General features: G+C 35.5%; 2 protein-coding genes across 2 annotated transcripts; one reads left to right on the top strand and one right to left on the bottom strand.

Annotated features, from left to right (window-relative positions):
• The first annotated feature begins 350 nt into the window (after positions 1-350).
• LOC129262919 (uncharacterized) lies at positions 351-9,403 on the top strand. Its single transcript, XM_064115213.1, has 5 exons — positions 351-400; positions 895-999; positions 2,554-2,704; positions 3,886-4,001; positions 4,848-9,403. The coding sequence occupies exons 1-5, from the start codon at positions 383-385 to the stop codon at positions 5,172-5,174; spliced, it is 717 nt and encodes a 238-aa protein (XP_063971283.1). The 5' UTR covers positions 351-382; the 3' UTR covers positions 5,175-9,403.
• Positions 6,156-12,606, bottom strand: LOC129283821 (putative nuclease HARBI1). The gene is made up of 4 exons (XM_064115212.1): positions 12,227-12,606; positions 9,767-10,033; positions 9,082-9,218; positions 6,156-7,884 (listed from the first exon to the last, which is right to left on the bottom strand). The coding sequence occupies exons 1-4, from the start codon at positions 12,575-12,577 to the stop codon at positions 7,605-7,607; spliced, it is 1,035 nt and encodes a 344-aa protein (XP_063971282.1). The 5' UTR covers positions 12,578-12,606; the 3' UTR covers positions 6,156-7,604.
• Between the last annotated feature and the right edge of the window lie 996 nt (positions 12,607-13,602).

The raw sequence follows: 13,602 nt of genomic DNA, 5'->3' as shown, positions 1-13,602 counted from the left end.
ATCAACCTTCTACGACCAGTAGTAAAGGAATTAGCTTCCATCAAAGTTTGAATCACGCGCGCACGCGCGCGTTAACAATAGACCAAATATGTGCAAAAACATGCCTTTACAAAATTCAATATAGCTCTTCAGGGCCCCGTTGCATAAAACTTTTGCCAGACTTATTTTTGCCATAGTTTTTCTATGGCAAAAACCTTAGTTTTTTGCCAGAGTTTCAAATTCGGGCAAAATTTCATGGCAAAAAAACTCTGGCAAACTTTTGCCAGAGTTTTTTAAGTTGCCAGAGTTTTTTAAGACTGAATAAACTTGGACGAGGATGAACGCCGATATCAGCCGATACCGCGATCGGTATTGGTCGTAGTGCTGTCTGCTCGAAGAAAAAATGGAAACTCCAGTCAAAGTAAGCACGACTTATTTTATTCATTCATATGTATTGATATTTATCATTTTGATCATTCCAAGTCGATAAATTATTTGCAGAAATATATGTTTATTATTTTGAATCACGATTGGTACCGTAATAGTTAAACCCACGATGTTTTGAAAAACGTTTCTTTCGATCTGTTTTGTGTCGCAAGCACTCGCGGTGGTCAGCGTCTTTTCCATGTTTATTGCCGCCGGGGCTTCGGCATGGTAATGTGATTGCCGGTTGAAATTGCGCTTGCGGCTCGAGCAGCTGCAGCTAATAGTTTTCTGCAGTCTGCATCGGCGCATTTTGTCTGATTTGGAAACTTTGTCGAATGATTGTATTAGCTATTGTATTTCTATTGCTATGATCATATATTCTGCTTTATGACTGGTATCATATAATTAGATTTTAAACCTTTTTTAACAAATTATAGTGGCATTTTTGGATCGTCTAATAAGATTATTTTCTCATTCAATTTCTTACAGCTGAAAAAGTCAAGATTCACACTGGAACAATTGCAGTGTATGTGCGATTTTGTGCGCATCAACCACACACGGTTGTTTGGTCAACCATTGTCGCCTTGTGAAAGGGTAAGATATACAGTATGGAAGCTAAATTTCAAAACTGCACAAATTTTAATTGCTGCCATTTTTATTATACGCCCGTACTAGACGGGATGTATTACGATATCACGCTCGTTGTCCGACCTTTAACTTTACCTGGTAAACGTGATAACTACAGTTTCTTGCTTGACGAATAACTTCATGTTCCATGTTGCAGGCGGGCGCATTATGTGTTCACCTTAGCAACACTCTTTTTTGTATTTATAGACAGGTTTCATTGCGTTTTTTTTTTGGTAGTCCTTGGCCCCGTCTTACAAAGAGTTATGATTGATTCGATCAATCGCAACCCTATGGAAATACATCAGTGTCTTAAGTTAACCTATGAAAAACTTGCACAATGTCCTCCTTATGCAAAGAGAAGCGCAGTGAATTTTCACGAAAACAATGAATGCATGAATAAACATCCTAGCTAGAAAATATTTTGAACAAACATGCCTAATAGATGTTGATGTTGTCACAACTCTTTGTAAGTTTGATGAATATTTATGAAAAAGAGAAGAAGCTTTCCCTCAGCAGATTTTCTTTTATTATGTTTTAGACCTAGCAATTGGCATACTTGAATTTAGCAAAAGTACAAGTCCACCCCAACAAAAACTTGATTTGAATAAAAAGAGAAAAATTCAACATGCATAACACTGTAAATTTCATCAAAATCAGATGTAAAATAAAAAAAAGTTATGGCATTTTAAAGTTTCGCTTCATTTCACAAAACAGGTATATGCACATCTCGGTCAGTATGCAAATGAAAAACTGATGACATCACTCACTCACTATTTCTTTTGTATTTTATTATATGAAATATGAAATATATTTTCTTGTCATTGTCATGTGAAATGAAGTTTCATTCCTCCCTGAACATGTGGAATTCCTTCATTTTAACATTTTGTGCTTCAGGCAAGTAGGTCCTAATCATCAAATTCATAAAAATTGAAATATTGTTTAATTCAAACAATAAAAAACAAAAGAAATAGTGAGTGAGTGACATCATCGACTCTCTTATTTGGATGTAGCTGGCTCGTTCATATAACTACAGTATTTTGTTAAAAATAAGCGAAACTTTGAAATGTCATAACTTTCTTATTGTACATCCGGTTTTGATAAAAATTTCAGCATTGTGCTTGTCTGATTTTTCTCTATTGATTCAAATCAACATTTTTTTGAGGTGGACTTGACATTTAAATCTCACCTTGTTATGGTGACATCTTGGTCGAGTAGTTATAACGCTTGTCTTTCAATCTGAGAGATGTGGGTTTGATTCCCAGCCATGGCATGTTTTCCTTCTGCAAGAAATTTACCTACATTGTGCTTCCCTCAACCTAGGTGAGGCTGGTCGAGGAACCCCCCCCCATTCCCTAATGGCAAAAGCTGGATCAGCCCCTTAGCACTGCTCGTACAGTATATTGAATAACATATCGCAGTTGAGACTGCCTATCTGACATGTTCCACTTGTAAAATACATATTTACTTAAGAGTTTACTGCAGGAAAAACTAATTTTTGGTCTGTTTGCATTTCAAATAAAGGTTGCCGAAACAAGAAGGAAGGCATGGGAGGAGCTGTCAGAGCAGCTAGCTGCTCTTGGCTGTCCCGGTCGGACTGCCTCTAACCTGAGGCAGTCCTGGAGTGACCTGAAAAAAAAAGCGAATGATTACGCTAGACAGAGAAATAAGACTGGTATGTATTTTTATTCATTTTAAAAGTAAAGAATTTTGTTTAATACATCAACTTAAGCTTTAAGAGATCTATGACCATTCATCTAGTAATTTTTTAGAATATATGTCATGCTAATCATTCAACAACTATTTTTTACCTCTGCCAATTGTAGGTGGATGCAGGGAGGTGGGCAGGATTTGGGGATGTCTCATTTGTCTGGCCTTGTTGATTTCTTTATTGTGATAAGAAAAGAACTTTTAACTTCCAATTTTTGTCTCGCCTGCATAGCAGAGTGAGACTATAGGCGCCGCTTTTCCAACGGCGGCGTCGTCAACATTGAAATCTTAACCAAGGTTAAGTTTTTGAAATGTCATCATAACTTAGAAAGTATATGGGCCTAGTTCATGAAACTTGGACATAAGGGTAATCAAGTATTACTGAACACCCTGCCTGAGTTTCAGGTCACATGACCAAGGTCAAAGGTCATTTAGGGTCAACAAACTTTAATGGGGGTATTTGTTGAATTACCATCATAACTTAAAAGTTAATGGGCCTGGTTCATAAAACTAAAGACATAAGAGTAATCAAGTATCACTGATCATCCTGTGTAAATTTTAGTTCAAACGTCAAAGGTCATTTATGGTCAATAAACTTTGGCCATGTTGGGGATAATTGTTAAATTGCTGTCATAACTGAAAGTTTATGGATATAGTTTATGAAATATGGATTTCATGATAAGTGCTACTGTGTATGAAATAAGACTAAGTTAGTAGTATTATATTAATGATTTAACTTCAAACTTGCCCAATGTATACATATAGGAGTTCTACTTTTTCCTGTTGCAATGGCGGAGGCATACATGTCAAATCTTTAAAATGGAATGGTAACTAAGCCTAGGTTTCAATTCCAAAAATTCCAGTCTTCATAGTAATTGAATTGTTTTGCATTTGTGTACACTTCATTACTGATCAGTGTTTGGGGATGACTTCCAATTCATAATCTGTTTTTGCAATTTCTTTTGCTTAGGTATATTGTGTTTGTGTCAGGGGGAGGGTGGGGGGGGGGAGGGGGTTGAGTCATCATCAACCCCATGGTATTGGTCATGTCTACTCCCTTTTTTTAGATCATTCTACCATCCCTCTTTGTTTGCATTGAGAAAGTTTATAATTATGTAAGTTTATTGATTTTTGTTAAATCTTCAGGAGGAGGACAGTGCAAAATAAAGCCTAAGATGGAGATGGTCCTGGCAGCCATGCGAGATAAGGCAGTACATGGGATCCGTGGCATGGAGACCGAGACTGGGGCATCAGAGAAACCGGTTGGTTTTACAGAAAAGTTTCAAAAATCAAATACATGATATATGTGTAATTAAATACATGCCTTCAAGAAGGATCTTTAATATCAATTTCAGCTATTCTTGAATTCAGGCATTAATTCAATGAGCATATGTGGATTGGATTTTCTCCACAATTCTTCTCACATGGCTCTACTTGAGAATCTAAAGGGGCAAAGCTATTTTAAAGAGGACACGGAAAGGAAAGGGAAGGTGGTGCTTCAAGGTCATTTTAAATTGCCATCAATAGTAAAACCTTTTGATTTTTTGCAATGGGAAATATGCACTGGATTACCACAGTTATTTCAAACACTCAGATAAGAAGAGCATTTGTTTCTTTCCTAAGCCTGCAAATGTATTCCAGCTCTTTTCTCCCCAGATGAAATGATGTATAATGATTTAATTGTGTAAAATTTCAAATTTTAGGAAAAGAAAATAAGTTCTCATAAGCACTTTGCCAATAGAATGTCTATATTTTATTTTGAATTTTGAATCTGAATAGTGTTTCTTGTCCTATACAAAACGTGAGCAAGACACTCGGGTATTGTTTTTAAAAATTTCAACATTCTTGTGGATTGATGAGCAAAACTGAACAGGGGAATATAAAGGGGAAGAAAGAAAGTCGGGAAAAAGAGGGGTTTGTTTATCTGATTTTTCTTCTTTATCTGTTCAAATAATATTAATTCAACCTGGAATACCGATTTATGAGCTTGGAATTGGGCTGAGATTTTGAAATGAAAAATGTTGAATCATAGTCCATTCCAGTGCTCAATATGAAATGTTTAAATATGTAATTAAAGTCAAGTTTAATTTTCTTTTCTTGACGTGCAGCTATCACAAAATACGGCAGCCTGTGCCATGCTAGCTGAGATGGGGAATCCGATGGAGGAGGAGGTTGAGGAGGTGGTCGAGGAGGTGAAGGAGGCATCGAGGGAAGAGGGGGGTCCAGGAGGTCATGCAGGACGCCAAGACGTCCAGCATAAGAGAAGGTGTTCTCTCCGGTATGACCAACACACAGAATACCAGGAGCGTCTGTTGGAAGTTCAGCAGGAGACGCTCAGAACGCAGCAAGCTATGCTGCAAACATTTAATAACATCCATGATGTTTTTAAAGATATAAGAAATAGTTTGCAGCAGTTTGTTAATGGACATCAGTAGTGATTCTGGACAACTAGGCCCAAATTCAAAAAGGTGGTTTTTAAAACCATCGGTTGAACCCATGGATGCAGGTTTCCTGTATGAATTATGCTTATTTGCCCTGCATAGTAATAAATGTTCTATGCTGATGCGCACTTTTGTCACAGTGCACCAAATTAACGACCATGGTTAAGGACGCTAGTTTTATTCATGAGTCCACTGTTTGAAGAGTGGACTCATGGATAACCATGGCAACTGGCGTTAATTTGGCACACTGTGACAATAGAGAGCCTCAACCTTGGACCCTTTTTTTTAATAAACGTAATTTATACAGGAAGTCTGCATAAACCATAGGTTCATCCGATGGTTTTAAAACTTACCTTTGTGAATTTGGGCCTTTATCTTTGAATCATTTTTGTTTGTATGTAACTACTGATTCCATTAACAACTACAATAGCTTGTCTGTGTTTTGAGCCACTCTTGCTGAATTTTACAGCACGCTTCAACTATTTATTGGTATTCCACCTTTTCTTATGCTGTTCTCTTGGCCTCCTGCTAATAGCTCTATACAGTATTATCATATGCAAAATGTTATATTTTTATTGGTAGAAATCCAGACAACAACCTTTATAACATGGATATTGTTGGTCTCACAATGTTTGTTTTTTTATAAAAAAGCAAATGTTTTCATTTTAAAATAACCTGTGCTATGTAATGTATTTATGATTCATCTTATCAACTCTTAACCTAAATACTTCATTTTTTCAAGAATTAATATAGAATTTTTTTTTCTTAGATGTTTTCATCATCTGGAGATTTGTAGCAAAAATTGAACTACACAAACACCTCAACGGAAGAAATGAGTAGACTGAAAACCTAATGAATATTGTTTTAGAACTTGTAGTAAAATCACCTTGAACTTCCAAAAATTTCCAAAACCATACATTTAGCAAATATTATGTAAATGAATACAAAAAATGACAAAGACTACATTCTTCTGAATTGAGGATGTTAAACTTGATCTTTTATTCTCATCTCAGTAGATAGAAAATAATGTTATTCATTCAATACTCTAGTAAAATTTGAATCAATGCCTTGCAATGCAACAAAAACATTTTGGTGCTGAAATCCTCATGAGAATCCCTCTCTAAGAATAGTTCAATGTTCACTTATACATTTTCATAATCCAAATCTGGGTAAAAGGATAACATATTGATCTCTAATTCTCTATTATTCAACTCTGAAATAAATTTCACTAAAGAAATGACAAGTACAATAAGATTTCCTCCAATATTATAACATCAGTGATGTGGGTTTTTTTTTCCATTATCTTGTTCTGGAATGTGTGACTGCATCAATTTTTCAGTGTCACTCAAGACAAAAGCTCAAGTAAATCAGAGTGAGTAAAAATTAGCCATCCCTTCACTCTCGGTCTTGATATCTGTGTTTAACATATATCGTTGGAACCCAGGTGACACTTGCTATATTGTAATGTTTCACAAATTACTTCTGATCATGTACACCAATGCTTTATATTCCAGGGTTATGCTTAATTGATTCTAGAGTTGATGCATAAACCAATTTTCATGGGATTCATGACCACATTCCATGTGATCCTTGCCTGTTGCATCTGACTCTCACAGCATATATGAAGAATTATATATTCAGATGTCTTATATGTATGCAGGTTTGGGTTTCTTTCATAATTTCATAATCATCAACCATTTGGAGGTATGATGTACTCTATCATTTGGAATATTCAATACATTTACAGAACCATTCAATATGATGCTCACTGTGAGAATCTTTCACCATGAAAGTCAGGATCAAAATAGACAAGTATACAGTATTTGCAAAAGTGCTTTCTGTAAATATATACTCCAAGAATATTTATGCATCTATGTTTGTATACATATGAATGACAATTGTTTTCATTGTCTCCAAAGGTGCACATTTTGGTAAGATTTGTTGTCAATCATTAGGGGCATTGCTTGTGACTACAACCTCTCACTCTTCATAGATCTTAGGCACATGTATATGTATTCACATTTACTTTTGTGAGTTTTGTCACTCAGCCAGTCCCAAACTCTACCACATGTTAAATCATAATTAGATCATTGTGTATATGGAGGTTATACCTTATGCTAGAAAAGACCAACAACCTAAGAGCAAAGTTGAAGTAAAGTTAGTGCCTTGAAGATCAATGGTTTATGATTCAGAAGTTTGCCATTGCTCATTTTCAACTGGTCAAAACAATATGATTTGTAGTGAAATTATATAAATCAGAAATAAAGTGCAATTGTAAATACAATGCTTTCAAACTAGTTACAATATCTGTAACACCTTTCCAATAAATATTTTGAAAAATGTCAATAGAAAATAAAGCGAAAGCTTTCAACTTTAACAGAGCAATGACAATGGGGAAAATGTGCATGGTAAATCCAAACCAGTTCAAGCAAAATAATCGTTTATAATAGCCTGTCTTACGGCAGCACCAGTGGGCTCATTTCCTTCTGGCTCGTGGGGATTGACATCTTCATCAACTTCCATGTGGTATTCTTGTTCTGGTTCTTTCAACTCCTTGCTTATGTTGAAGAGGACACAACAAGCGATGATGATGTCACTGGCCCTCTCTGGGGACATATTGATGCCACCACCCAACAAGCATCTGAATTTATTCTTGAGCTGCCCGTTGACTTGCTCGATGAAAACCCGTGTCTTACAGTGTGCTCTGTGTGCAATAAAATAGATTTTGGAGTAAGGTACATGTAAAGTCAGATTTAAATTCATTGTGAGGATTTCCCCTCCTACATAATGTAAAATAAAATATTCTCAATATTCTGCATATAGTATTTGCAAAATTGAAATGAAATGAAAGACATGAAACTTCACTTTGAAAAAAATTAAAGGTCAAGTCCACTTACCAAAAAGTTTATTTGAATAAATAGATAAATTTCAAACCAGAATAACGCTCAAAATTTGATCAAAATCATATCTGACATAAGAAAGTTGTGACAATATAAAGATTTGCTTATTTTCCACATAACAGTTCTATGCTCAACTCAGTGTTATGCAAATGAAAGAGTTGATGATGTTATTGTCATGCTATTTTATTTGTATTTTATTGATTGAATTATGCAATATTTCTATTTTTACAGATTTTACAATAAGAACCCTCTTGTTTGAACCACAAAATGTTAAGACAATGGAATTCCCCATGTTCAGGGAGGAATGAAACTTTGTTTCACATGATAATGAGAAAATTAATATATTTCATATTCATATAATGAAACACACAATAGATGGTGATTGGGTGATGTCATCAGTTCCCTTATTTGCATACCAACCTAGATGAGCATAAAACTGTTTTGTGAAATTAAGCAAAATTCTAAAATGTCATAAATTTCTTATTTTAGATCTGTTTCTGATCAAAATTTCAGCATTATAAGCATGATTTCCATTGTTATATTCAAATCAGCTTTTGTTGGGGTGAACTTGTCCTTTAAGCTGCAAAAATGTTGATATTTCAAATTTATTTATTTATTCATTTATTTTTGTTTTCTTTAGACCCTGTAGGGTGGTCTCTTCAGTACATAAAAACTGCCTCTCATTCGAGAGAACCCTGTACGCTGAAAATTTGATCAATGTAGGGTGACAGGCTATTATATTTCTCATTTCAGAAATGCTTTCATTTGTGTATTGATGATTACAGTTTGGTACTTAAATAATTAATTCATCTCTGATTTATATATTATGCCAAATTTTATTTATTAATCTGTTGTGATATAAACACACTAAAGAGCTTTATGGTGTATATATGTATATATGTAAATTTCAAAATATTCTATAATGTGTTTATCAAAATGACACATGGTTGCTGAGCATTCATTGATAATATTATAATTGAATATTATTAAAATTTATTAACCTGTTATATGCTCTTTCAGCATTGTTATGTGGCTCTCGAACTGGCGTCATGAGCCATGGCTCCAGGCGATATCCTGCATCGCCTAGCAGGATACCTTGCAGTTCGCCATCATCAAATCGTTGTCCAATGGCACTGTTCTGTTGATTTAAAAGAAAAGGGACCTTGTCAATATTCAATTACATCTTTCAATACACAAACAAGGGATACGATGACCATTGAAATCAACATATGACTTGATTACAAATTCAGTTGTAAATTGTTAATAATGACTTCTTTGGTCTATCACTTTTAACTGTTCTTAATAAATGATAAGTTTTCTGTATTATATTGGATTGCAAATGAAATTATTTTAAATGTATATTATTTGAGAATTGAATTGTTTGAAAGAGGAGAAAGGCAGAGAGAATAGGTATACAAAAAAGAAAGGAGAGTATTAAGAAAGAGAAGTCTTGAGTTTTGGCTAATTTCATTGAGAAAAGAAAAAAAATCACATTTAGGTTGGCTTCTATAAAAATACTGCTAATACTATACCACATTTATTGATTGATATAAGTGGCCCATAAAAGAAACATTTTAGAATTGTTATTCCCCACCCCCTGTACAATAGCTATTATATAGCTATCATATTGCATGGATATACGATGGAGGGGGGGGCATTGCATCTCAATTTCTTGAATATAATTACCCTCAAGATGCGGCTGTCGTGGGTGCTCCCTGGCCACCTGGCAACGACATTCAGCAATTTGTAGGTGTGGTCGCAAATCAGTTGAACGTTCAGTGATTTGCGACCCTTTCTGTTAACATACAGGTACTCGTCCTCGCCTAGTGGAGCCCCTAACAGATTAACATGCGTTCCATCCACAGCACCGACCACATTTGGAAAATGGGCCACTCCATAAAAACCTACTTGTCGCTCTCTCAGGTCTTCAATTGACTGGGGGAACTTGATCACCTGTACATTAAATGAAATTTTGGGGGAAAAAACATTAAGGGTAGTGGGGGTGCATGTGTGCTGAGCTGAATAAAATGAAGACTGCATGATTTTGAAAATTGAGTCAAGGAACATGAGAGATTATTATCTATTTCAGTTTCATTTGGTGCAGGGTAGCCCTATCAGTTATTTATAACTGATTTACACAGGGGCCTTGCATCATGATGAAAAACTTTATAAACAAAAAATTACATGCAATTAAAATAACATCGTACAGAAAAGGTACCAAAGAAAAAAGGGGATCTATAAACTACAGCTTCAGCAGAACTTATTTTACATTTAGTTTTCCAATACTTGAAAGATTATGGAATCCATAAACTATTAAAGTGGAGTATATTCCAGAGCAAATAATATTGAAGGGATTTCTACATTATTTGGTATTGGATATAGAGGGGCGTTTTAAGGGAGTTTGAAATGTAAGCTTCTGAGAACGATTTTCTCAGAGAGGTGGCATTGGCTTGTTCACAGAGAACTTTGGGAAGACCAAAATGTATTAAAATATAAAGGGTCTTATCTCCCAAATGAAGCTGATTTCATATATATGTTAAAGAAATCAGTTATCAAGTATTATAGTTGATTCTACAGTAATTATTTTATAACGTTTTATATTTTGATGTTATGTTTTATGAAAATTGCCAATGTGGATAGGCCTATTTCCCGGCCTATTTCAGATTTTTTTTTTAAATTTACCAAGAAATTCATAGAATTTTTTTTGAAAATATGGTTCAGTTACAAACTGTCATAAACTTTTGATAATGGCATTGAGGAGGGGTAGTGTGACTTTTCAGACAATTTTGGAATGAATTAAAGGTGACCCCCCCCCCTCCCCCATATCAACCCCTATATTGTCAATCCTTGACCCATGCAATCATAGTCCGTTTATTAGGCATACACATTTTCATTCCAATATAAATGAAATGTGCAGGCCTAACTTTAGGTCGTTTACCTCTAGATCCCATTTCCATGACCCCCACCCCCTGGGCCCCCTATAATCTCTCCCTCTTTTTCTATCTCTCTTTGTATGTCATTGTTCTTGGACAGCTTCATCCCAAGGAGTTATCAATTTTAAAGAAATAACAAGATCTTTAATCATGTTTTTTTAAAGATCTTGCAATGGTTCTTCATACTTTTTTTCCATTTTATTCTCTGCCAACTGTTAAGATTACCCGTGAAGTTGGTGTTGAAACGTGACAACACCCACATACACAAAATTGATTTCCCATGTGAGCTGGCGCCCTGCCCTAGCTAGCTACTATATAGCACGGCCACTGGCCGAAATTCAGTGCATCCATGACTGTGGTCATAGTTGGAGGAAACCGGGCTGAGCTCAGCTCTGCTGGGTCGGGAAGGAAAGAATATTTGAAAGTTACACCCTTTCCCAAATCATCAACCAGTCTTATGAAGTGGCAAACTAACTGAGAATTCTCATTTTTAATATTGGATGTCGTAGGTGAGATTGATATGTCAATTCGACAATTGTCGATTGATTTTGATAAGTGATCGAACGCGCTGTTCCAACTTTTTTTTGAGTGCGTGGGACTGGGCCATAACGACGACCATCAATTTTTTCCTAAACCGAGTACAAGTCTGTTCTTTCGTTAAAATAAGGAAACGCAAACTTTGTTGTATTCTAGTTTATGTAAGGTAGTATTTCTAGATATGAATTATAAACGATGTAAATATTTGGATTTATTTCGGTGGTTAAATGGTGAAAAACGGCAAAATTAGCGATGGTTTGTACAAATGCCAGCACTGTACCGCGTATACCGTCATTTACATCCCGCGGCGGGGCTAGCTATAGCTAGCAGCCGACACTGCTGCCACTCTCGATGATCGTCTGTGGCCATGGTAACCAAAAATTAAAAGGGCACGAAGTTCAACTTCAATCAAGTAATTTGAAGACTTAAAACAGCTTCATTGCATAATTTATAACCCATTTTTTTAAAGAAATATGTTGGATCTAAGTCTTATCTATTACTAAATTATAATTAGTCCTAGTTATACATTTCCAGCTCGATACGATACATAAATCTTTGACTATTGCAGTGTTGATAGTCACAGAAATTTCAATAACTTTCCTTCATCCACTTCACTCATGATGACCTTAAAATAGGCCCTAATAATTATCAAATAGATGAAATTATCTATAATTACCTCATTTCTAAGCTGATACAAAGCTAAGGTCACTCTCCTCACTGTCCTCGATGCCGTGGAAATACTAATACCGTGGATTATACTGGTATTTGTTAGCATAGAGCCTGTCGCAAAGTATCGCAGGGTGATAAAAACTTGCAGGCTTGCAGGTATAGCAGAATTTCGTCTTGTCGGATGCTCAATATAGGGAGCGAGTCTGTTAATGATGTGAACGCATCCCTGTCTGGAGAATCTATAAAACTTCAGCATCTCGCTGTCGTCATAGATGTCCAAGGGATGCGTTCGATCTCTAAAGACTCGCTCCCGTCTCAAGACAGCTGCCTGCTGTATGGCATACAATAGAGCAGCCATCTTGAAACTACTTTGCCAGAGTTTTTAGGACTTTGCCGGAGTTTTTAGGACTTTGCCGTTGGTACAGGAGCTACGGCAAAAACCCACTTGATTTGCCGGAGTTTCTTTTAAGTTTTGCCGGAGAAAACTCCGGCAAAGTTTTATGCAATGGAAAACTCCGGCAAATTTTTTTTTGCCGTAGTTTCCTGATTTTTTGCCGTAAAAAACTCCGGCAAAAGTTTTATGCAACGGGGCCCAGATAGTCCGTTGACCCCTATATTTTCTTTTATATTCGGATAGAGTATGAAATATAGATGTGATTTTATGTCACATTTGACCCTAAATTTTATCATGACGTCATCAAAATGGCGTCGGAACTAAAATTTTCCATTTTGGTTTTATGACGTTTGAATAATTTTGCAAATATGACTATAACTCCGTAATTCTTGATCATTTTTCGCCCAGATTCCGACATATTGTAGCTGAGCTTATACTCTTACTGAATATTGCATAACATTTTCACTTATTTTAATTATTCATCCCCAAAACTGAGAATTTATAGAGGCATATCACAATGCCAATTTTCACTATCATAAGTCAATTTAAGATAATATTCCTTCTTTGAACGATGAGAGTACGGGACGCTGTGTAGTCTAATGGATAGCACACCTGCCTTGCAATGCAAAGGTCCTAGGTTCGAAACTCACTTGACAATGTTTTTTTTTGCTCATGTATTTGTGTGTAACCTCTATTAAATACTGATTTTTCTCCAAATTTGATTCTACATTCATGGATTCCGGCAACATTATTTTCACTATTTCGTGTAGTCACTTGCGAAATTGCATTCGGCATTCTCTAATAAAACAAGATCGTTTACATAACCTAATATTTTGTCTTTAAGCTGTTGTATTTAATATGTTCTTTTGTTAATAAAAGTCCGTTTTTAATCATGATGATCATATTGATCTGCATTGACATGGTTGTAATGATCGAATATTAAATCGTGATCATGAGAATGACAGACAGATCACCTAATTCGTCCTCAA

This window comes from Lytechinus pictus, unplaced genomic scaffold, assembly GCF_037042905.1.
Source record: "Lytechinus pictus isolate F3 Inbred unplaced genomic scaffold, Lp3.0 scaffold_24, whole genome shotgun sequence".
NCBI lineage: Eukaryota > Metazoa > Echinodermata > Echinoidea > Temnopleuroida > Toxopneustidae > Lytechinus > Lytechinus pictus.
This window is presented reverse-complemented; position numbering and strand designations above follow the sequence as displayed.